The sequence below is a fragment of the Paralichthys olivaceus genome, chromosome 7, assembly GCF_024713975.1.
Source record: "Paralichthys olivaceus isolate ysfri-2021 chromosome 7, ASM2471397v2, whole genome shotgun sequence".
NCBI classification, from domain to species: domain Eukaryota; kingdom Metazoa; phylum Chordata; class Actinopteri; order Pleuronectiformes; family Paralichthyidae; genus Paralichthys; species Paralichthys olivaceus.
In genome coordinates, this window is record NC_091099.1 from 12085278 (window position 1) to 12110013 (window position 24736).

General features: G+C 43.1%; 1 protein-coding gene across 1 annotated transcript in view; it reads right to left on the reverse strand.

Annotated features, from left to right (window-relative positions):
• Nucleotides 1–24736, reverse strand: part of ptprq (protein tyrosine phosphatase receptor type Q) — a 38854-nt gene that overhangs the window by 1905 nt on the left and 12213 nt on the right. Inside the window, exons 22-61 of the mRNA XM_069528632.1 lie at nt 22500–22569; nt 22145–22344; nt 21761–21989; nt 21524–21652; nt 21287–21433; nt 20923–21086; nt 19364–19901; nt 18515–18676; nt 18255–18434; nt 18063–18170; nt 17161–17442; nt 16791–17072; nt 16281–16401; nt 16041–16195; nt 15788–15933; nt 15101–15272; nt 13432–13752; nt 13080–13355; nt 12826–12977; nt 12422–12563; nt 11519–11794; nt 11012–11377; nt 10317–10426; nt 9973–10159; nt 8131–8372; nt 7870–7939; nt 7374–7532; nt 6874–7165; nt 6718–6791; nt 6502–6601; nt 5665–5793; nt 4121–4165; nt 3400–3426; nt 3148–3229; nt 2614–2704; nt 2374–2450; nt 2147–2281; nt 1823–1948; nt 1222–1367; nt 802–937 (exon numbers count right to left, since the gene is read on the reverse strand). Coding sequence (XP_069384733.1) covers nt 802–937; nt 1222–1367; nt 1823–1948; nt 2147–2281; nt 2374–2450; nt 2614–2704; nt 3148–3229; nt 3400–3426; nt 4121–4165; nt 5665–5793; nt 6502–6601; nt 6718–6791; nt 6874–7165; nt 7374–7532; nt 7870–7939; nt 8131–8372; nt 9973–10159; nt 10317–10426; nt 11012–11377; nt 11519–11794; nt 12422–12563; nt 12826–12977; nt 13080–13355; nt 13432–13752; nt 15101–15272; nt 15788–15933; nt 16041–16195; nt 16281–16401; nt 16791–17072; nt 17161–17442; nt 18063–18170; nt 18255–18434; nt 18515–18676; nt 19364–19901; nt 20923–21086; nt 21287–21433; nt 21524–21652; nt 21761–21989; nt 22145–22344; nt 22500–22569 — 6846 coding nt within the window. The remainder of the gene's footprint in view (nt 1–801; nt 938–1221; nt 1368–1822; nt 1949–2146; nt 2282–2373; nt 2451–2613; nt 2705–3147; nt 3230–3399; nt 3427–4120; nt 4166–5664; nt 5794–6501; nt 6602–6717; nt 6792–6873; nt 7166–7373; nt 7533–7869; nt 7940–8130; nt 8373–9972; nt 10160–10316; nt 10427–11011; nt 11378–11518; nt 11795–12421; nt 12564–12825; nt 12978–13079; nt 13356–13431; nt 13753–15100; nt 15273–15787; nt 15934–16040; nt 16196–16280; nt 16402–16790; nt 17073–17160; nt 17443–18062; nt 18171–18254; nt 18435–18514; nt 18677–19363; nt 19902–20922; nt 21087–21286; nt 21434–21523; nt 21653–21760; nt 21990–22144; nt 22345–22499; nt 22570–24736) is intronic.

Consider the following 24736-nt stretch of genomic DNA (forward strand, 5'->3'; position numbering starts at 1 on the left):
TTATTAAGCTCATTATTTAACTCATCTGTCAAGTGAACAGACCTGAAATGCAAGTTATAATTTTCATCCATTGTTGTTGATTGGAAACTGGAACTAAGATGTATGTCGGCAAGATGTGATGGACATTTAGAATAACGTCTAACATTAGCTTGTGCTTTTTCTTTCTACACATGTAGTTTACATCGATTATGATTAAATCATGATGTAATTTAAAGCATAGGCACTGTGCAGTGGTGTCTCTAAAAATGAATAATGGCTAATATCTGGCACGGTGAACGCTGCTGTCTCAAACAATCGTGTCCTCACTGGCTGCTTTTGGTTCGCAGGCCCAAACTCCACTGCCAAAACGTGGATGCAAGAAACTCACAGAACACAAAGTAATAATAAAACACAGATTAAAAAAAACCTAGGAAATAAAAAAGAACACTAAGAAGAAGCTTGGGCATGATACAGAGGGTCCCTGCAGACAAACTGTAAGAAACAAGTGAGCTGGGTAATTTCAGGACAGGTTCCCACTGTTTCAAGAGGGGGAATCCTGCTTCGCACACGCCTTTAATCCACTGCCAGATCATTTACTTTGTCAAAAGGAGAATTCGCTCAATATTTCCTTACTGAGACTGGATCACAGCAGGACATGGAGTAGAAAGTAGGACAACTACACCGCCACTACATTTGTTGTTCCATTTGGAGTCTCTGATGATTGAGACAAAATACACTTCTTTTTGTCTTTTGTTTCTTCTCTCTAGTCGTGAAATGAAAACAGAGAAATAAAATGTCCAGCCTTATTCGACCTGGTCTCACCAGATTCTGCACCATGCACATCCTCTCGCTGCGCAGCTCGGCCACCAGACCGTAGATATCCACAAAGTCGTGATCTCTGACGTGCTGGATGAGGTGGTCTAAGGCGATGAACACACCTGTTCTCCCCACACCAGCACTGAGGAAAGAGAGGGGATACGCTACAATTATACTCTGATGCTCTACTGCACCTGAAAGGCTCAAATGTTTATAACGTCTCTGAGGGTCAAACACAGTATGAAGGTAACTACAGTGACCGCAGACAGAATAAGTATAATTTATGTATGTCACATTCACTCATTCACTTCTACATGCTACAATTTCCTATCACACATCATTCTGACGGAATAGTCGTCAGGGGAAATTCAGGGTCGCAGGACACTTCCGGTGGGACTCTAACCACAGCCGCCCAAGCCACAGTACCTGCAGTGAACCGCTATGGTGGTGTTTTCGTGTCTGTGGGCTCGGACAGCTTTGACAAACTTTATGAGCGTGCTGCAGGACTCTGGGACCCCGTGCTCAGGCCACGACGTGTAGTTGAAGTGGCGAACCAGAATGTAGTGTCCGTGCTGCACAGAGGAGTTGTTACAGAGAGAAATGAGACAGGAAGTTCCAATTCATATGGACGACTGAGTTTACTTCATTATCATGCAAAATAAATGGAATATTCAAATGTATATACAGTATGTTGTAATAATATTACATATACATTCAAATACATTAACATTAATAATAATTATAACATTTGTAGATGTTTTTGATAATATTTACTCAGCAAAAGGTTTTATGTTTGTTAAAGGTGTAAAGGCCTTTTGTTGATAAATAATTAAATAATATGTAATATAAACACTTACTCTTTAAGAACTGTTATTCGTTGTTCGATTTCATTATTACAGTCAACAAATCCCATGAGAAGCCGTCGTTCTTTAATGCTGTTAAAAGACGATGCACAACACAACACATACTGTGTGTTTTGTGTGTGTGTGTGTGTGTCTGTTTGTGCGATGAGCTTATTAGCTGTTACCTTTTCTACTTTCAGGGTTCTGACAGTCCAGTCAGGCAGGACTTCCTCTGACACTTTTGAAATGAGAATGTCACTAAACACTGACATTGGCTTGTTGTCCTCAGGCCAGTACTTGTGACACCGAATCTGAAATGCCACACACACACACACACGCATACACAAACACACACACACGCATACACAAACACACACAAACACACACACACACACACACGTCAGATCTCAGTAGCAGACCCTCCTAGTAGTAATGAATCAGAGCCCAGCTTGTACTCTGAATGCTAACACTAATGGTTTCATAACAGTGTCAAATCTTTCATGACGCACTCTGCCTTTTTCATAACACTGCGTGAGCATGGCGATGGTGCGAGTCCCCGTTTCCCAGATCATCCTCCAAAAGTCTGCCACTGTGCCAGGCAGAGGACCCTGAGTAGCGATGAACTCATTGGGACACAGGTATCCCTGAAAACACAGAACAATAAAGATAATTCCTCTATTTGCAACAAATGTGTATATGATATATAACCTGATAGATTTTGACGGCTGGTACTCACTGAGACGAAGCTGGCGTTGATGTAGTCCGAGCCTGCAGTGCCCGGCTCTGACAGCAGCTTCACTCGGTTGTTATTGTCTACACACGGTACATTAAAAAAGTGTTTGGTTGAAATGTGTGATTGTGCAAGTGGAGGTGAAATCTGCACCAATTGAATTTTGGAGCTAAAATACAAGAGGTAGACTAATATCATGTATTTACAAAATTAGCTCCCAGGCTAATTTTCAGCTTGACCACTTACACGGTTTGATGTTAGGGAAGCGGTTTTTGGATTTGTTCCAGGGCAGATCAGCATCTGTGGTGGCCAGGTCCTGCAGCAGCTTTGGGAGCTCCTGCAGAGACATGATAAGTTCATATATCAGTATTCACTTAAAGACACAAGTTGAAGGTCAGGGCCCCTATTTGTAAAACTGCGAGAAGAAACATTTTGGATTGAGGTGAAAGATAACAGGAAAAACAGGAAAAGCATCAGAAGGGTGATGCATACCCTGCATACGCATCACTACTGTATAGGCTACTATATATATAATATATTTGTCCCGCCAAAGTTTCATAATGATAACATGTCTTTTTTAAGCTGTTGCTTCATTGAAGAGCTGTGTACAGTGCTCTATCTCTCTCTCACATAAAAATATGACCATCGTCTATACTGGGAGAAATCCTGCTCTGTTTGTAGCTTTTTAAAATATACATAACGTAACTTGTTTTATATATATGTATAATTCATGCTTAGATGTTAAAGCAACACAGGCTCAGGTTGTTTTTAAACACTTACAGCAAACTCTTCCTGGAACTTGGCATTGTCATTGGCACACAGATCCTCTACATGCTGCAGGAAAGACTTTTTGTTGACGGGCCTGACAGAGGATAGAAGAAAAATACAGAGAATGTGCGAAACAGAGAGAGACCTGATACAAAAACTATACCACAGTATCTTGTTTTATGTAATTGTGAGTAGTAGAGAACATGCAGATCTGTTCTGCAGCTTCTGTTTGCACATTGACATTATTTATGCAGGGTTACTTACTTGAGTGATTTCCTGTAGCTGAGAAGCCTGGATGAAAATAGACAGCAAAAAACATCAGCCAAAAATAAACAAATTATCTCAATAATCGCAGCCCACACTGAGGTATTTCTGTCTACAGCTGATGAAATGATCCTCTTTGCAGATAGTGGATGATACTGTATGTTTAACCAGTGGGGGATTAAACATCTTAATCAAATCCACTTTGATTTAACACTGACAGTAACTTTGATGTTTCGTTCTAAAGGAATATGTGAACATCAGTAAACTTGAATGAAGCATGTGGTTGTTCCCCTGTGCCAAGCGTTTCATTTGCATTACTCAAGACTCGCAGCTACGCAGACCCTCAGCTATCGATAAAGCTTAACATTTGTACCCCCTAACACTGCTTAAGCCTTCCAAGCATTTTCAAGACGGCGAGAGGGTAAACAAATTAAAAATGGTTATAAGCAGTGAAGTGTCAAGCTCAGCTCTGCTCTGCAGCTCTTGGCAGGAAAATGAACAGGCTGTTGGCACAACTCTGACGTCACTGATTCATTGAACTGTCGCCCTCCACCAAAGACGTAACAAACACAGATGGATGATTTGAGACGAGCTTTGATGGGAAACATGATGCTGACACACACTGAGTGATGGGTGAAAAGTGGAGTACAACATGCCAACACACTATACACAGCAAAATGAGGCACACACAGACACACATGGGTCAAAAGCCCGAACTTACTGGATGACATAAATCTCTTTCCGTCTAAAGAAGAAGGAAGAATACCTGGTGGGAGAAGAGTGCTCAGTGAGAAAAAAATAAAGCCAAGCCGAGTCAGTGCATGAGTGTGCATACAAAGGGAAGCTATTTGTGCCATTCATGTGATAAGTGTCAAGGAAAGTGTTGTTTTCATAAAGAATGTGCTTAGAAAAGCTTCCATTTACATAGAACATACACTCATGATGTCAGGAATAGATTCTGGTGACAAGAAAGCAGAGAGACACAGTCCTGATGAGTATCCTCAGTTTGAACTACCAGGACTGCTGAAGGAGCACAGAGTGTAACTGTCAGAAACCTGCAATATTAAATATGTGTGTGACACCTCACGTGAGTGGATGGCAAATTATATTCAGGATCTGAAAAATGTCAGATGAATGCTGGATAAATGGAATGGTAAATACAAATAGATAGTATTTATATAGAGAATCATCCACTCATTCACACACACAATCATAGAACGCTTTCTGTCACACACTATTCATCCACTGTCGGCACAGCAGGAGCAAGTTGGGATTAAGTGTTCTGCCTATGGACAGTTGACTGAAAGAGCCGGGGATCGAACTACCGACTTCATAATTGGGGATTTAAATCAAACTTTTGCTTTAAATATTTAAGTATATTTATGTTAAACAGGGCAGACAAATACTTGCTAAAGGACGGTTATGCTACTTTTACACATATAAGATAAGGGACATTTATCTGCCAGGAAGAAGACCTTTTTTCTTTTTCCTTTATCATATGGGTTTTATGTTTTAATTAAGTCCTCTTAACACAGCCACATTTTACACCTACCCACCCCTATATCTTTGGTTTCTTTTTTTATTTGTCGTCGTCGCCTGGGTGACGGTATTCTTAAGATGATGGAGAGTGGAAGGTGTTCAGGGAGCTTTTTGTGCTTATTGGTTGTTTCAATGCTGATGGCTATTTATAGTGGCAAATAAAAACATAAATAGCTTGGTGCTAATCATATTAAAAGCTCCTTCCCGTTCTCACCTCATCTGTGATCCTGAGACACAAATTAAATGTGTTTCCTGATGTGAAACTGCAAGAAGGTAAAGCTGCTTTCAGCACTTAAGTGTCTGTGCGGTTGTTTGTGCGAGAATAGGATAAAAACAAGAAGAGCTAGACAGTGAATTTGTGGGAGTGGATGGTTAGAGAGATGCAGACAGGATGACAAGCCTGGGCTGCAGAGAACTGAAGGTAAACTATAAAGCCACAATGATCCCGTGTTATGTCGAAGAGCTGCTGCCTCTATTTTCTGCAGAAACTCTACAACGAGAAGATTTAGTGCTGACAGGAAAGCACATCAAGTTAGCTGCAGGAAAGAGATTTTTTTTGTCTTGTTGACTTAGATCTAAAATCTTGTCTGGAGCCGCTAAATCAAGCCTGAAGTCATGTAGTGCGCTACAACCTCAGCAGCAAAAAAATGTGTGTGTGTGTGTGTGTGTGTATGTTATATTAGGAAAACTGATGCTTTTTGATTCAAACTGAACACACAGACTCACCGGTTGAGTTTCTCTTGTTTCAGCTCCAGATCGGCCACAGCGATCAGCTGATCCAGTTTACACTTGGTCTCTATGATTTCTGCCTCTCGCGGTGAATAAGTCCCGCCCTCCTTCTTGCGCTGATGGATCCTGACATGTGATGACGAACAAAGTTGTTATTAACACGGTAGACTCAGGGTCAAAATTAATAACGAAGATGTTTTAGGGAATGTAGAATTAGTAATTACTTACAACATTATTTTTTGTGCGTTAATACTAAATGGTAAGTACTTGGTATGAGTCTTTTCCCAGTATTGATCATATTTGGAATATGGTGTTTAAATGGCGCATTAAGAAATCTGGTTAGTCATATCCTGTGATGTTTATTGTTACCATGGTTACAACATCACAGTCTACCGGCAATTTTAATTCCTGAAAGGTGGCTAGTGAAAATTTGACTACTTTGGCTTAGCTCTATTAGCTGATCCACCTTATTGCCAGAATTGGAAGATGAGAACAACAGCAAATATTAAACATGTCCCTCCCCATCTTTGCCCTGTGTCGTGCTGGGAGATACACAGACAAGACTTGTGGGTTCTGGTTGTCATGATAGAGTTTAGTGACTTTCTCGGCCCTGGTGAGAAACCAGTACAAGATCTATACAGGCACTAGTATGCCAGTATCCTGGGTACTCACAAAGTACTCCAGTTCGTTAAACCAGGACAAAGTCTCATCCATGATACTGTCATTGAGATATGACATTTAAATGCTTAAACACAAAACCTTCAAAAACCTGTTAATAACCTGGATACTAGTGCAAATGTAAACACAGAGAGTGTATGAATGTTGGCATCTCACTTGACTGAGGCACAGATGATGATGATGAGTAACACGGCCAAGAAGAAGGAAAGCAGAACACCCAGAATGATCTGCTCTTCTCTGGTCAACAGCCCGTCCGCTATGGAGAGAAGGAGAGGAGCCAGAATGGACAACATCACATGAAACAGCAGAGCGGACTTTCCATATTATGTTTTCATGTTTTGATACAGAGTTGATTTGAATGAATATAAATACCTGCAGTTTTGACATGGTCAGAGAAGTCAGAGTCTGTGTATTGGCCATTGATGTTAGTGGCTCTAAACTTAAACCTGGTAAATGTGAAATTACAGTCAGCGTTATAATATCATATAACATGTTTAAACAGCAGCTGTGTGTGTGTAGGACACTCACACATAGACCGTGTTCGCTTTCAGAGGCCCGTTGCAGAAATTATTGGTGTTGTTCTCTTGCATGCAGTCATCATTCTCCCCGATCACGTACGTTGCTGCCATAGTGTGATTGTGCCTCACTGGAGCCCGGCCGTCTCCAGGCACACTGCGATTGCGTCTGAAGTGTCCGCCCGTACGTGACACCCCATCCCCCGAAAAACATGGCGGGTTGGGGAACCCCCTGTCAGTCAGGTAGGGGCCAGGACGATCAAAAAATGCATTCTTCCAGTTGGTCAGGTTCTGGACGTCCTTCACTATGACAGGATGGAAGTTAGAGGGGGAGAGGAATCGCAGGGGAACTGAGTCAAATTACTGCTGACGTCAAGCCCCTCAGCTATTTACTTTACATTCTGTCATATGTGAGTTCAGGACACAAAACAAGATTCAACTTGAGGCCTTAAACACAAACAAGAGCGATAAACCAGAGTGTATTTGAATAAAAGTGTTTTTGAAGAGTCATACCCCCTGACTCGGCCACGACGACCTGGATTTTTGTGATTGGTCCATTGTTGTCACTATAGAAACAAGCAGGCATGCGGATGGTGATACTCCTGTGGGTTACTATGGCAACCCCTCCATGGCCCAGCACTGCCTGGGGTCTTTGGGTTGGCTTGGCTGGGGCTGGAACGCACGCACGTGTGATCACAGAGGAGCACACACACACACACAAACAGACACACGTATGCAGTGTGAATACAGTATGTGTATGAAGAGGTGTTTCTATTCCTTTACACATTAAACAAGACAAACACTTGGCCACTGCTCTGAATGGTCATTAAAACTACACCTTTACATCATCATCACAGTCTAGACAATATTGCTGAGTTCAATTCTACTGTGTGAGCAACTGAAAACTGTCATTTTAAGACAATAACACTGTGCAGTGGTAATTCCCTGCCTAGCATCTCGTGCTGCACTGCTGCAGCATGAGCGGAGACAAAAAAGGGGGGAGTAGTACCTTTGATTCCTGTGGTTATCTGGACATGTGGGCTGGGCGGACTCCTGCCAGCCCCATTCCTTGCTGAAATCTACAAGGAGACAAACGGAAAGAAAACCGCAGAAAAGAGGACAGGCACAGTAATGTTAAATAGACTGAAAAAAGTTTGGACAAGAGAAAACTTGAAGGTGTTTTGGAGTAATGGAAGTGTTTCACCGCCAGGTGTGTGACCAAGGAGAAGTCTCTAAACGTGCATGTGTGCAACATGTGTATCCTCCTCGCCTGTATACTGTAGTTGTGTCCTCCCTTCAGGCCCTCGATGACAGCTGCCAGCGTGTTGTTGTCTTCTCTCTGGATGATACTGAGACTGATGTTCTTGACCAGCCGCTCCTTTTCATATACATACACAAAGTAGGCGGTGATGTTTCCATTGGGCTCTTCTGGGGGCGTGAAGGTCACCTTCACACGGTTCACTTCCTCCGGGATGACTGATACAATTATGTTCTTGGGAGGGTCCTTTGGTTCTGTCGTAGAAATGATACAAGAGGAGAATATTAATATGTGAGACTTTTAATGTCCCCATTTGTTTTTGTGCAGTAATATTGTGGATCGTAGTGTTTTGAGTTGCGTGCATTACACTGTTGCTGTTATACTGTTGACTTTCATTTTTCGATTATTTAATCTTTGCATGTATTGTGTTGAATCTTAATGTGTTGTGTCTAGTTTCTGTTATGACTCCGCCACAGCCATCAACGAAACGGACTAAATTGTGTGTAGGTAATTAACAGAGTAGCAGCGCAGCAACAGGATGTGATTGCTGGCCAGGAAAACAGAGTGATGCATAGAGGGAGAGAAGCAGACGGCTGTGTCCGACGAGGCGTTCTGAGGAACCTAGCCCAACCAGAAGTTGGCTGCACAGCTCCGGTGAAGTGTCCAGACGGAGTGTAGGTAAAGCTTGGTAAAGTGTGAGGGAAAGGTAAGGCTATTGTTGGTCTCTCTCTATCATATCTCCAACAGTGGCAGCATGTAGGTGTGGATCAGCTGTGGAAAGGATGCTGGCAATTACAGATTGAATTTAGAGAGAGGCTTGCTGATGGATGGAGTGGTTGGCAAGAGAATGCGGCGACGGACTTACAGCAGACACTGTTCCAAAAATAAGAAATTTGTTCAGAGTTTCCTCTATCACACTAAGCCACCAGGCCAACGAGAACCCCTGCCAGACCCAAATAATCATTTCAATAACTAGAATTACCGCACTGCGGTTGTATCCCTCCACCAACCAGTGTAGATTCATATACGGTGACCTTTACCTTTGACCACTGAAATGTAATCACTTCATCTTTGAAAACTTGATGAAATTCCTCAAGTCTGTGTTATATATTATATTCAAGAAGCCATAAACATGTTTCTGAGGCTACCATGACTTTTGAGCACTGAAATCTGTTAATCACTGAATTCTGTTAATCACTGAGTCTGAGCACATCTGACAAATTGTAAAGAATACCCTCAAAATGTTCCTGAGATATTACATTCACAAGGCAAAACATGTGTATGACCTTTGACCAAAGTGGTGGTCACTGTGACCTTGACTTTTGACCTTCAGGCTCCAAAAATGTTCATCATCAAGTAAATGTTTGAAACAAATTTGAAGACATTCTCTCAAACTGATCATAAGATATCATGTTCATGAAAAACATGAGCCTTCTCTGTGAGGCCACTAGCTCCGTCACTAGCAGTGGAGGCATGACAAAATGTTTTTTTCCAGGCCATGGAAGTGCAGCAATAAATCACGCTCACTTTGTTCATCCAATTTTTGCTAATGTCAAAGGTTACACAGCTTATTTTTATTTCAATAAAATAATTATGTGATTTTTCAAATAAGATTTTTGCTTCCTGCTTTTGCATTATGAACACCTCGTGTTTTTCCGCTCAGTGTGTTTAATGAGAACCACTGGACACCCCCAACAAAGAGGTTTTTATTTGAACCAAGTTTTCTGTTGTTGTGATCGTGAGCAGGGTTATGCAAAAGCTACCAAACTTGATCGAGTGATGGGGTCTGGCCCTCAGAAGAACCTATTCAATTTTGGTGCGGATAAGAATTAAGGAGTGGATCCAGGAATTTACCCTCCTCCATCGTTTGAAATCCAGTGGGTCCAGCAGCTTTCCCTTCGCTAGCAGCCAGCGCCAGTGGCCCAGTGAAGGCAGTGACAGTCACAGAGTAGCGAGTGAAAGCGGTCAAGTTCGTCACAACAACAGTTGTCAACTCTCCTGGAGCCCGGACTGTTGACATGTTCAAACCAGGACCTTCCACCTGATGTAACAGCACAAGATTTCACACTAATTATACAATAAAAAATCTGATCAACATCACACCACTGTCATCTGTTCAGAGAACATGAATTTGAGCTTCACACGTGAAATGTTCATATTTGTGTGTGTGTGTGTGTTTGAATGTACAGTGAGGTGACCTGAACAAGATACGATGTCGGCCCAGAGAGAACAGCTGGAGCGTCCCACGCAATGCGAAGGCTGTTGGATGAGGGGGTGACCCTCAGGTCACGGGGAGGGGCATCAGGGTCTGAGAAAAACACAAAGACTTATCGTACTCTACTTAATGAAATGGTTCAAAATTATATGAGTTTAACATACGCTGTAGATAAAAGATGCTTTAAGAAATATAGGTTCTTCATTTAGAATTATGGTTGTATGCCGGTCTACATTCATTTCCATTCATATGAGGTCATCGTGACCTTTGACCACTGGAATCTAATCAGTTCATCTTTGATTGCAAATTAACTAACGTTTGTACAAAATTTGAAGATATTCCTTCAAGGTGTTCTCAAAATAACAAATAACATCGGAGTAGGACACTTGAAAACAATACCTCTGGCCACTGGCTATTGTTTGCTGCTAATTTTACACATGATAAAAAAAGACATCTTAAAACACCAGAGCACCTGCTAAGAAATACAATCCTTCTTCTTTAAACTGTAACACTTGAAGAAAGAAAATTCCTCCTGACACAAAGTCAGTATGAGAGTGATGCTACTCCACTATGTTGTTTAGATCTTGTGGAGGAGCTGCCAGAGGCCGAGCTTCTGACTAACTGCCAACTCAGTGCTGGCAACACAGAGAGGTCACACAATCACTGTGATGTTCTTACTTCCAGCGAGGGTGCGTGCATAACTCCAGCGAGTGTACTCTCCAACTCCAGCGTTGGTCACAGCGGCCACTTTGAAGCGGTAGTACCTGTATTTATTGAGGGACTGCAGTGTTATGCTGTTGGGGTTCTCCTCGCTGCTATTTACTGACACCAGGACATGAGAGTCCACACAGTCTGAGGTCAGCTCGTCCTCCGAGGGCGGCTGTGCCGTGGGTACGATGTTTGTTTCACAAACAGTTGAAAGCAGCTGAGCAATGATGTGGTACTCTTTCAGCAGGCCGGGTATGGAGAGCGGCGGAGCCCAGTGAAGTGTCACATTGGTCGGTGTGACCTGAGAGATGGTGAGGGAGCGAGGGGCAGCTGGGACTGTTGGAAAAGACAGAGAGGAATTAATCAAGTGTTCATTCTGTATTAAATCAGACATTCACTGAATTCAAAATGAGATGCTTTGATTAGATAATCATCTTTTCATCCATGTAGAAATTATGAATTAACAAGATTAACTACCTGATTCAGAGAGAGTGGAGGCATTACAGTTTACCGCATCACCGGGTCCTGCGGAGTTGACTGCTGCCACGGTGAGTGTGTACGTCTGATCTGGTGACAGCCCGCTCACTGTGTACTCTGGTGAGTGAGCCTGGTGTGTGTACGACTGCACATCAACCTCCACTGTAATCTCATAAAAAACGATCTGCCCATTAGGGTTGACCGGAACTTCCCAGGACAGCAGAATTGAATCCCAGCTCCCTCCCGAGCAAGAGAGGTTCCCCACAGCATCAGATACTAGAGAGGGAGGGAGAGACACAGAGGGAGAGACACAGAGGAATGAAACAGTAATGCAAAAAGCTAAATCTATAAGAAAAAAAATAATCAAGCAATCAAATTTTTATTTTTTATGCTTTTTATAAATTATGGCAAGCGTTATTTTCCTGAACTGTCTGCAGAGATTAGTTTAATTATTTTAAGTATCATTTTCCACATTTTATTGCTTTTTTCTTGTTTTTGAGCAGGGGCGGAACTAGGATTTTTCTTAATCAGTGGCCATAAAGGGGCAACATTTTACACAAAGTGAAAAATTATGTGTCAAACTTCCATGCACAATTCTTGATTCAGCAAAGTGCACACTAAAGTCATCCCTTGTTAACTGTGAGCTCTATGATTTTGGGCAAAAACTATGCTTGAGACTGCCATTATCCTAAATATTGATTTGAGATCCTTCACAAACAATCACGTATATGCACATGTGCCTCAAACTGACCTCCTTCAATATGATATTTTTCATATGCAGTGACTTATATGACTAGTACTGATGAAGGAGGCAGATCCTGAGCATATAAATCTTAATCTTAATTCTAATCACCAAACTTGTAGTGTCTTACATAAGCATTATGCCCCTGGTGTGTACTTTACCTGACTCGTTAGTGGTGAAGGTCACGGGGCTGCTGAACTGATTCCCATGGCCCACTCTGGTGTAGCTGTACACACTGATCTCATAGGAGCTATGAGGCCTGAAGCCAGAAAGATACTCTGTCGTCGATGGACCAGAGGAATTCTACATTTGTACACAAAGAAATGACACATAGGAGATTAAATCATCCAATCCTGATTGCTGAAGTGGATAATGTGTTATTTTATCAGCAAACATATGTGCACGTGTAAGTGTAACGTTACTGCTGAGTGGTATCTGGAGTGTGAAATTAGAGCTGTAGCATCGGTTGGATGATGTCTCTCTGGAGTGTGTGTATGTGTGTGAGTTTGTGTGTTGCTGTTACTGTGGAGTGGCTTAAGGTGTGTGAAATTCAAATTAGCGATACCTGGTGTGTGACGGTGTGTGTGATGAGGTCTCGGATCCTGAAGCCATACTGTGTCACCACACCATTGGGTTCCACAGGAGGCTCCCAGCTCAGCCACACAGAGATGGCCGTGTGGTTGTATATAGTCAGGTTACGAGGAGGAGACATGGGGCCTGAAGCACAAAGTAAGACTCAAAAAGACAGAAGATGCAAGTACACTGATAAACTTCCATAGATGCTGTCACATGAAATTCTAAACCTGCGTCCAAACTAACCTCCTTCATCAGTGTGCAGCTGCAGCAGCAGATGAGGCCCCGAACCTTTACGTGTCGCTGCTGTGATGGTGAGGTTGTAGGCCGTGTATGGAAGTAGGTTAGCGAGGATGAACGAGGTGTTGGTGGTATGTGTTGTGTTGGAGCCCGCTGGGCCGACCAGAGTGAGGGTATACTCAGATATCTCCCCGTTGGCCTCCAGAGGGCGCTGCCAGACCACGGCGATGGCGGACGACGACAGGTTCCTTCTGGAGACCAGCAACGGAGCAGAACTAGGGACTGAAGAGAAATACACGTCAGAGTCACAATAAATACACAACCCATAATCCATAAATCAATGTGTATATAGACTCACTGTCGTCATCCGTCCTCAGGTACATTGTGCTGGTGTGGTTGTAGGCAGAGCCAGCACCAGTTGCTGGGGTAACTGTTAGCACATAAGGGAAATACTTCCTGAGTCTAGTGAAGAGGAAGACATTGTCAGTCGTGGTGTGCTTGATGGTCTTGTTGACAGCTGGAGCCCCGTGGTTGGGAACATCTGGGGGGATGCCAGCTTCCTGTAAGGTGAGCAGGTAGTAAGGACGGCCATTTGGCTCCATGGGCGGGTCCCAGCTGACGATTATGGCCGTGGAGCTGAAGATCTGAGCCGTCAGGTTTCGAACAGAGTCACTCGGCACTGAAAAAAGGAGACGAGTTGAGTTGCATTACTATTTTTTTATTGTCACTGGTGAAACTGGCTGAAAAGAATGAGTCTTTCAAAGTGAGTCAACAACACTGTGAGCTAATAAATTAGGCCATCAATCAATTGTACACACGCTGACAGGGGAGAAAAAATGTACAGCGCAGCGGTCATCATCATCATCGTCGTCGTCATTAATATGTCTCACGAGCAACGTCACATTCATTGGCTGCATTGTCATGATCAGAAAAACAACAGCACATCAAGTTGAACAGTAGCAACACTGAACACAGCAAAGCAACAACAACAGCTCAGTGAAAAGACAGAAACAACAATCAATGAGATAAACAGCTCATCCAAAGGCAAACAGAGGCACTTAGGAAAACTCACGCCATGGAAACCTTGGGATTGAAAGGGATTGAGCAGAAAATACTCATCGTGTTCATCGTATCAGCCTCTCCGGAAAACAGCTCATGGTAGACAGAGTGAGGAGGGAAAAAAAGTGGGTGGAGATGAAGGGGAAAGGGGAGATAAAACTTGGGAGGTATGGGAGATGAATGAGTGGAGGTAAGGGGCCAGGTGTGTGTGTGTAGGGGTTTGAGCCTCCCCCCTGCTGGGCTAGGCTGGGCAGGGAGAGAGACCAGGTTGCCCTGGAGGTCCGGTGCTTGGCTGAGAGCGGAGCAGCTGGAGCACAGGCAGAGATACAGAGTCAATATGAGCAGCGATTATTTAGAGACAGAGAATCAAACATGTCACAACATGGAAAAATATGGGACTGTATGCGACAAAGTCTGAGGCAGCCGTCTGCACCATTTTTCCCAAAATCACATAAAGACAAAGACTTTTTTACTCTGATAATCAAAGTATGACTAGATGTTATGCATATCTGCATATTCTAATTTTAATTTCCGTGGCAACAGTGCAATTGCAGCAAAGGCTTTCTGTTTCTCTGTCATCAAGTCGTAAACGCTTCTGCACTTTCTGTCTCTCTCTTTGGTTCTCGTCCATCACGTCCTTCGTCATGCACAGTAAAAGGAAATACAAACTGGCTGTTTCCGATGCACAGTGTCACAGGCGGACAAAAATAGAGCCAGTTTGCTAGACTGACAGTTATCTCCTTTAACTGGCAGGCTGAAAGTTACGTCTTCAATCTCAGAGTTTTTATGTGATTTTTGAAGTTTAAGTGTTATGGAAAAAGTGTGCAGACTTAACCTCACAGTGATACTCTGACTGAATTATTTATTTAGCTGCATTTCATGTGTATGTCTGCTCATTTGAACTAATTTATTTTGGTGTACGGTTGCTTTTGTGTGTGTCTGTGTGTGCCTGTGTGTGTCTGACTGACCGTCCTCTGGTAAGAGCAGTGTTAGTGTCTCGCTCTGGACCCCTCCGTCCCCCTGCACAGTGCTGGAGGTCATCCACATGGTGTAATTAGTGCCCCCGATCAGCCCAGTCAGAGTGAAGGAGAGGGGTGAGGCAGGTGAGGCAGGGGCAGGTAGATCTGACATGGAAACCCTCTGTAGAGAAAACAAAAGGGGCTCAGGTTTACTTCCATTGTGGTGCAGCGATTAACAAAGGTTCTTTGTTCAAATCCTGGTTCAGATCAGACCTGTGTGGGCTTTCTCCGGCATTCTCTCACACTCCAAAGACATGAAGATTAGGGTATGGTTAATTGGACTTAACAATGACCATAAGTGTGAATGTGAGCATGGTTGTTTGTCTCTATATGTTGGCCCTTTGATGCTCTGGTGACCTGTTTATGGTGTATCCCTCTTCTCATCCATTGCAAACTGGGATTAACTCCAGACCAATCTCTGTAATCCTCAAAGGATAAACTGTGTAGATAATGAATGGATGGATGGATGGATGGATGGATGGATGGATGGATGGATGAATGGATGAATGGATTGAAGGAGGGGTTACTTCCATATACTAGATGGACATTAAACATGAGCGAAATGGGTTCTGCATATACAGATGAGTGACAAATGGTTTTTCTTTGTACAGACTTCATGCGGTACATATGTCTCACCTGCTCAGTCACTGTGTTGTTATCAGAGTAGTAAATAGTGTAGTGTACAATGATTCCATTTGGTTCAGTGGGTGGTTTCCACAGCAAGGTGATGGAGGAGGCGGTCACATTTGTAACAGTCACATTCTGTGGAGAGTCAAACGGCTCTGAAAGCCACACAGAAAAGATTTGGGTGAGAAAAACATGCAGAGTTAAATAAATGTTTTATATATGTATACAATAAAATGTCAATTTTTGGGGTTTTATCCAGCACCTGCATCTGTGGTGGTGAAGCTGATGTAGAGCAACACGCCTCCATCTCCCAGTCTGGTCCAGCTGGAGACAGATGCATTGTAGCGACTCTCCGAGTCCACGTTAATAACCACTGACGTGTCTGTCACATTCTGCCACTGCTCACTCGTTTCATTCCTGACAGAAAAAACATCCATTTGCTTGTTTTCCATGTGCTCATTTTTCTTTCTCCGGGGATTGTTGTGTAGATTCACCAACTCACCAAACTTTGACAATGTAGTAGAGTATGTCTGAATTGGCTTCAAGTGGTGGTTGCCATGACAATTCCACCTCGTAGTCTGACAGCTTTCTGGCTTGGAGGAACTGAGGAGGTGTGTCTGGAGCTGAGATGCAGGAGAATGACTTTCCAGTTAAGATAAGAAGTGTGTGCCCATCAAAGCAGAAACTGAATAGAGGAGTAATTATTTGAAGATATATTTGCACAGAAAGTCGAGAGAGGCCTCCAGGAACGTGCCGGAGAGAAACCGAATATTGCCCTGAAATGGAAACTGGTTAGTTTTAGTGACTCTTTTCAGTCCTGATGGGAAACTCCAGTCTCAAATACCTGTGATGGAATGACATTAGTGTGAGCAGAAGCAGAGGGATGTAACGGAGAAGGAAAAGTCAGATTTAATCAGATGCCCTTTGAACCTGTCAGCCAGTCCTGTAACCGTGCGCCGTGCTTGAAGTGCAAACAAACCCTGCCCCATTCCTCCCTTCCCCCACCTCTCACCATCCTCCAGTGTGGTCACGTTGAGCGGCTCACTGCTGTGGTTCCCCGGCCCGACACGTGTGTGTGTCTGCACCATGATGCGGTAGTGCGCGTACTTCCGCAGGTGCGTGATGTGGATGTAGTTGGTCGGGGAGGTGAGGTTCAGGTAGTGAGTGGAATTCCAAAGCTCCAGGCTGTAGTGGGTGATGAGGCCGTTAGGAAGCAGAGGTGGCTGCCAGGTCACATTCACCTCACTCGGGCTGACTGACTCATAGGAGAGGCCGTACGGAGGACTGCCTGGGACTGGAGAGAGAACATGGAGAAGCACGTTCACCAAAAACGGGATATCTGATAATTCTGCAAATTCCATGTGTGTATTCACTCAACACACCATCTTCTCCAGACAGGAGGTGTAAAGTGTCTGACGTCTGGTTGCCGTGGCCGTAACGCGTGTACGCCCTCACAGATACGTTGTAGTATGAGAACGGCTTCACGCTGGTCAGAGTCACTCTGTTTGAGGAGGTGTTCATCAGAGCAGAGTAGGACTCGTTCTCGTACAGGACCTCGTAACGTTGGATCAGCCCGTTGGCTCTCTCAGGTGGAGACCAGGCCAGTGTGACGGTGGAGGGGCTGGTTTCCACCACAGTGAGGTTCACAGGGGGGGAGTCAGGCTCTGTGGGTGAAGAAAATCCCAGGATGCTCTTTCATTCAATGGAATGTGAGGTGAACTGAGATACAGTCAAATCCAACAAATAATAAATGTGTTTTGTTTGTTTGTGTTCAGCACATGGATTGTATATTAATATTGGACGACATGACAGCTTCTCAAAAGTGAAGCCAAAACATCTCGATCGCCCCCTGGTAGCGGGCTGCAGTATTGGTCATGAATCCTCCTCCATGTAAGCGAATGGGACATGGAGCAAACTAAAAAAATTTTTTTTTCTCAGTGATGGTTCCTATCATTTAAGGTAGCTCTTATCATACGTGTGTATGTTCAACTGCTCATTTTTCTAGTAAGTTTGGTTTTAATTATTTATTTGATGCTATAAAAACAAGGTGAAATATGATTGACAGCTGTGACCGACTTGTTGTCTGAGCATGTGTATCGGTGGGAACTCACTACCGTAGCTCCATCCCAACAACTGCTACTTCCCAGACTTTGACTCCAAACTACGTTTTCGGTGCAAGACATCAGCATTCATATCCGGGATGCATTGGCTTTATTTCTGAATAATGGGAGGAAGCGGGCTTGCAACGTCAATCTTCATATACAGTCTATGCTTTAGCACTTACCGTCCTCTAAGGTGTAAACAAAGATGTCATCTTCCTCAGTAAGAGCGCTCTCTCCCACAGCTGTGGATGCAGCCACACGCAGCGTATAACCAGTATACTTGTCCAGATCTAGACATTAAGTCAGAGAGACAAGAAAATGAGCTAGAGAACCGGGTTAGGATGTTGTTAATGAAAAACAGAAGAGTACTCCACCTGTTATCAATATGCTGGTTGTGTTACTGATCCACGTCAGTGCCTGTTTACTGTGCAGTTCGAGGCTGTAGACGGTGTAGTGTGTGATCCGTCCATTAGGGTTGACTGGAGGGACCCAGCTCACTTGTATGGAGGTGGAGCTGATGTTTTGATAAGACACTTCAAGAACGGAGCTCGGGACTAAAAGACACACACAGTGCAACGTATTAATAGGCAGATTGAAAGTGTTGTAAGTTTATGTGACATATGTGACCACCCACCCTGCTCCCTGGTCTTCTCAGAGATGTCCGTGGCAGGGCCCTCCCCCACAGTGGTGGACGCAGTGACCCTGAACGTGTACTCGGTGAAGGGATTCAGATCCAACACCAGGTACGACAAATCCTCAGACAGAACATCCATCACCTCTTCTCTCACTGTAACACCTGCGGCAAGCAAGCAGACACAGATGGATACGCACAACCACATGTGTACACAGGTTTCACAATCACCGGAACAGATACAAATCCTTGGATGCATGTTTTTTCCCCTAAATTGATTCAAGAACGTGGGCTTTCAGTTTGAGAGCAGGACTTTCTGATTCCACGTTCCGATTTTAGAATGCTCTCACTTAAAACCTTAAAACCTCACACTGAAATAGCCCCGGTTGTGCTTAGATTTTCTCTGCTTGTGCTCAAACTGTGCGCTTGAACTCAGATGTTTTGTCTCTTGGACAGACTTCCTGTGCTTCAGCTCTTCTCCTTTCGGATTTCTCCCACGGATGTTTTTGTGCAACAGGTCCGTCAAAACTCCCCAATCAATAGAATGTCTAGAGCAAGGTTGGGACAATTTCACTTGTCAACACTGTACCTGAAGAAAATAATACCAGAGCAGAGGAGAAACCTGAAGCAGTGTGAGTGAGGGGAGAAAAGCTGAGGCTGGTGCACAGGAAATCTAAGCAGGAGCAGGATGTATCTGAGTGAGAACATTACAAAATTTGAAAGTGAAATCAGTAAGTCCTGCTCTCAAACTGAAAGACGACACTCTTGTATATAGATAAGAAAAAAAGCCCATGTGTGTCAGGGGCTGAAGGAATTTAAAAGAAGCAGTGTTCAGAGTTCATGGCCTCCCACCTGTAGTACCAGAAGCACCCGTAATACCAGAAGTTGCTGCGCTGCGTGTTGAAAAGTGTCCCGTAATAGATGCATCACGTGTGGACAAGCGCATCGGGTTTGGGGTCACGGCCAAAGGGGAGGAGTCTGAAGTCATATCGCCAACATGTGATTGCTTTGTCAGCCAGGGTGGAAGCGTAACAGGAAGTACAGAGGTAAGAAAAAAAGCAGTGGTTCCAGACTCCACTGAAGACTCTGAAGACTTTACATTAGTGCTGTCAGAGTGTGAAGCAGTGGTGAAATTGGTGCTGGTCTTCTCAGTGACCATGGGATCAGCTGTAGGTTGAACATCAGAGCTTGTGATGTCAGCAGAGCTGCTAAGTCCAGAGTGCTGGACGGTGGAAACAGTCATATCAGTGGGCAGCGTGCGCTCAGAAACAGTGGCTGTGAAAGTCGGTGGAGATGTGATCAGACCGAGCTCAGCAGTTCTCTTACGTCGACCTGAGTTGTTGCGGACATCGGGAGAAAGTGTCTCCTCTTCATACAAATCGGTTCCATTCTGAAGAATGAAAAAAAAAATATATTGAATACTCTGCAGGTACTATTGAATGTTTTCTGAATGGGTGCAGTATAAAGCCGTGAATCACAATTCCCTTGGCTCATCAGCTCTTAAAGTCCCACTCCAGCAGTTTATTTCAAGAGTTCATATTTAAAAGGTTTGTCATGAAGAATTCCTCATTTTAAAATAGCTTGAATGTAACTCAGTACCTTACTTCCTCTATTCATGAGTGATATGCTAATATGACCACAGCCCTGCTCCCTGTCTCCCAACTCCTCACAGCTCACCAACAGTTGAGGAGCCTTTTCCAGCTACTGGGCCCCACCCACAAGTTGACGGGATTGGTTTCAGAGAATTCTCAGTCAGAGCTGACTGCTTATTTTGCTCAAAATGTATATTGTACCATATAAAAGGGGGACATGCTAAGATGTTTAAAAACATGTTTAAAAACGTTTTCTCAGAAGGGGACTTTAAAATAATATCTACTTGAATCAGTAGATACCGACAGGTGCTTGTACATAAAGATATGAATAAAAATGTGCAATAATTCCATTAACTAGAAAGTTGTGGGCTCACAGATGATGTTTAATTAGAACTTCATTTGTATAGCAATAATCTAAACAAGGTTACAAAGTGCTTCACAGTGATGTATAATGGCACTGATGCAACAAATGTAATTCTCTGTTGCTGAGAAAGTGCTGTTGTGTTAAATTTTAAGATAATGTGTTTTTTTTGTTTGATTACCTGGTACATTATGTTGTAAATAAATGTTGATATCAACTAAAATAGAGTTATTCATTATAATAATAATATTATTCCTAATAAATACTTGTATGTAATAAAAATGTCAAATATATTTTCTTGTAGGCTCACTGTAATGTTTGTACAGGTTTTATGATAAAAGTCTTTAATATGTACAATAAGTGTAAGAATTGACTTTGATTCAATAGAATCAATAGTGAGCAGTTATTTATAGTGAGCTGGTTTATGAGGACTGTCATGGCTGTAACATGTGACGTACCGCCTCTGCAGTGAGGGTGATGTCCTGCAGCAGAGTGTCGTCCACCAGGACCTGCAGTCTGTACTGAGTGATGGGGCCGTTAGGTTGAGCAGGGCTTTTCCAACTCACACGGATTGAAACTGAATCCTCAGCGACTGCCTCCAGGTTCTGCACTGCACTAGGTGCTACTCACACAAACATGCACACAGAGGCAGACATAGTTACAGAAAACACACCTCAGTGCTCAGCACTGGACATGATTGAGTTATCCTGGACGTCTCTGTATCTGTGTGCAATTTCATGCACTCCTTCTCATCTTGTCAAATTAAGAAGAACTAATCAAGTGATGTTTGTAAAGTGGGTTTAAGCTTATGAGTGTTCTCACCTTCAGCAGGTGTAACTACGTCTTCTTGCGCCGCTGGACCCACTTCACCAGCTGCTTTGGCTCGGACGGCCACCGTGTACCTTGTGTATGGGATCAGACCACTAAAAGCAAACCGCATGTCCCCTGTGCTGTTCTCATACATAAATCCTGACATGAAGAGAAAATAGAAAAAAAGATTTAGAGTCTGTTTGTGTGTTCATGTCTGCAAAGTGTGTTTCTGAGAGAATAATTGACAACCTGTAGGTCCGTAAAGGTAGAGCATGTAGCTGAACTTTCCTGTGGTAATTTTGGGAGCGTTCCAGGACACAGAGATTGATCTTGACGTCATGTTCAGGACATTAAAGTTTTGTGGTGCATCTTCCGGAGCTGCCATTAACAATCACATGGAAAAAAAGATTTTTCCCTCACATAAAAACAGAATAAGCCCTATAATGCACAAAACTGCTTCCTTGTGAGCATTTTCTCCCCCCACACCTGACTCTGGCATGCGGACCATGGTGGAGGCTATCTGTCCCTCTCCATCAGACGTGAAGGCCGACACTTCGAAAAGATAGGCGGTATAAGGTCGCAGCTGATCAACTCCCACCGATATGGGCACGCTCCAGGAGGCCGCAGGGGGCACGGCGGAGAGGGTGATAGGTGGAGAGGAGGCCGTTATCTCCAGTGGACTCGGAGTTGCACGAGACAGGATATCAGCTGCATCCTAGACACACACAACCACCAGGGACACACACAACGAGGGTAAGATGTGTAGCATTTATATTCCTGACAGAGACGAAGAATAGAGACAGAACATTTCACAGTGACAGTACAATGCAGGGAGAGAGACGGAGGTGACAGTATAATGCAGTGCTGTACATTGCAGTGAGGCAGCGCTACAGTCATGATGTCCTCTGCGTTGACCTCCAGTGTGCGGACTGTCTGCCCAGTGCGAGCGTGCTTTGCCTTGACTGCAAACTTGTTTATGAGGCCGTTGATGCGGTGCGGCAGGTACCAGGTAACCATGACGGAGGTGTGGTTCTGAGCATACGCTGTGAGGTTGGTGACCAGGCCAGGGGCTGCAGGACACACACACACACACACACACACACACACAAACAAACACACACACACACACACACACACAAACAAACACACGCACAGATTAATATACACACACATATACAGCATTTACAGCATGTGTCCGAGCGTGTGCATGTGCATGGATACCCACGTGACTCAGCAGTCTTTATGTAGATAGATTTGCTCAGTGCTCCAATTCCAGCTGGAGATATGGCTGCTACCTACACAGAGAGAGAGAGAGAGAGAGAGAGACATAGAGAGAAAGAGAGATGGATTGATAAAGACAGATATAGTGAGGGAGGGAGGGAGGGAGAGAGAGAGTTATGATTCATTCACAAACCTGATTAGGTGCTAATGTCAGGGTATTCAAACAGAATAAATGAAAGTGAATGAAAAATGAATTTATAATGAAGTGAAAATAAAACAATGCAACTTTTCTTTATTAAGCTGATTGAACTGTAACTTGACTGTATGAATTGTATCCCCAAATCTTGAATTTTCATCTTACATTTATCAATTTCTTTTAAATGTTGGGGCACGATGACAAATACTGGATACCTAAAGAAAAAGTAATCTTATCGAGAAAGAAGAAGAACAGCTTTGTTTCATAGTTTCACCAACAGGACTTTATTGTGCAACTAATTAAAGAAAAATGCCATTATTATAGAGGAGCATGTATATTATAGGGAGCAAAGCAGTGGGAACAACAGAAAAAAAGCAATATAATAACTACAGACAGCACAGCAAATACATTACCATAGAGTTTAATAAATGCCTCTCTGGATTGTGCATCTCCATCTTCACATATAATTGTTCTCTGGGGGTTATTGTAATGGATTAGATTGTACAAGTGTAATATTTTGTTTGTCCTCTGAAAATCTCTAAAAGTGATGTTTAGAGGGTTCAATAAATGTATTTCTCCTGATTGTGGAGTGCTCTCGAAACAAGTAGAACTCAATGACTTGTTTACCTCAGCAGAATCACTTACAGACAAAATTACTGATTAATGTTCAAATTTGTTGCAGTGTATGTGTCAGTATGTGATTTTTGGCTGCAGAAGTATACATAACATAACACAGAGAGACTAGAATTACTGCCCTGTGCTTGTATTCTTCTGCCAACCAGTGCAGTTTCCTCCAAGTGTTTCTGACATTCACAATAATATGATATCATCGTGACCTTTGACCACTGGAATCTAATCAGTTCTTCTTTGAGTCCAAATGATAACTTGTCAAAATGTTATGAAATTCCCTAAAGCTGGACTTGAGATAAAACATGTTTTGTGAGTTCACGTTGACCACAAGTGAACTTTGTGTGAAATTTGAAGAAATTTTCTTCAGCCATTCTTCAGATGATGCATTCACAGAGCAAAAAAGGGGTTAATGAGGTCACAGCAACCTTGACCTTTGACGACCAAAATATAATGACTTCATCCTTAATTTCAACTAAACTTTTGTTCCAAATTTGAAAACATTCCCTGAAGTTGTTCTTGAGATATAGTGTTCACAAGTCCAAAAAATATGTTTTGTGAGAACACCATGACCTTGGCCACCAAATTCTAATCAGTTCCTCTGTAAGTCTAGGTGACCGTTTGCACCAAATTTGAAAACATTCCCTGAAGTTGTTCTTGAGATATTGCATTCACAGGGCAATACATTTGTTTTGTGACCTTTGACCACCAACTGAAGGTTTGTGCCAAATTTGAATAAAGTCCCTTGAGGTGTTCATATACGGCCTCTGGACAGAGCACGTAGGCATGAGAAAACCTTCATCTGGTTGCGGTAGGGAGGACGTAGGCTGGAGATTCATGAGTTCAGCTCTCTATGGGGTTTAGCAGACCAACACACTCACAGGTGAGGTTAAGTAATGTGATACACACATCACACACAAATACAGTATGAGCAGGTATTATAACTATGTGTCAGCCTCTCAGAGTCTATTTGTATGAAGGTCATAGCAGGTTAATGAATTCTGAAAACTAATAAGCACGATCACATTCAAGCTCAGTGACAACAGGCAGTGGAAAGAGCTGCGGCTGATCCATAGATCTGTTTACCTGATTAATAATGCAATCAGGATCAATTACTATTCAGCCAGATCAAGAGAATGGCCTTCTGCTGGGGGATCATGAACGAGTCACATGCTGATGCATGATGACACAGGAGGGCGATTGTAAACGAATGTGTTCGTTATGAGATTCACAAAAATCTTAAAAGTGTATATTTAATGAAATATACAGACACAGTGGTCCAACTGTAATATCCATGAAAATTGTGTATTAAATATGTATGTATGTAATACATTATGTATAGTTTCCCTGTGGGAAAACTTGTTTTAATTACCTCCGCCAAGGAGGTTATGTATTCATCACTACTCAAAAACTACTGA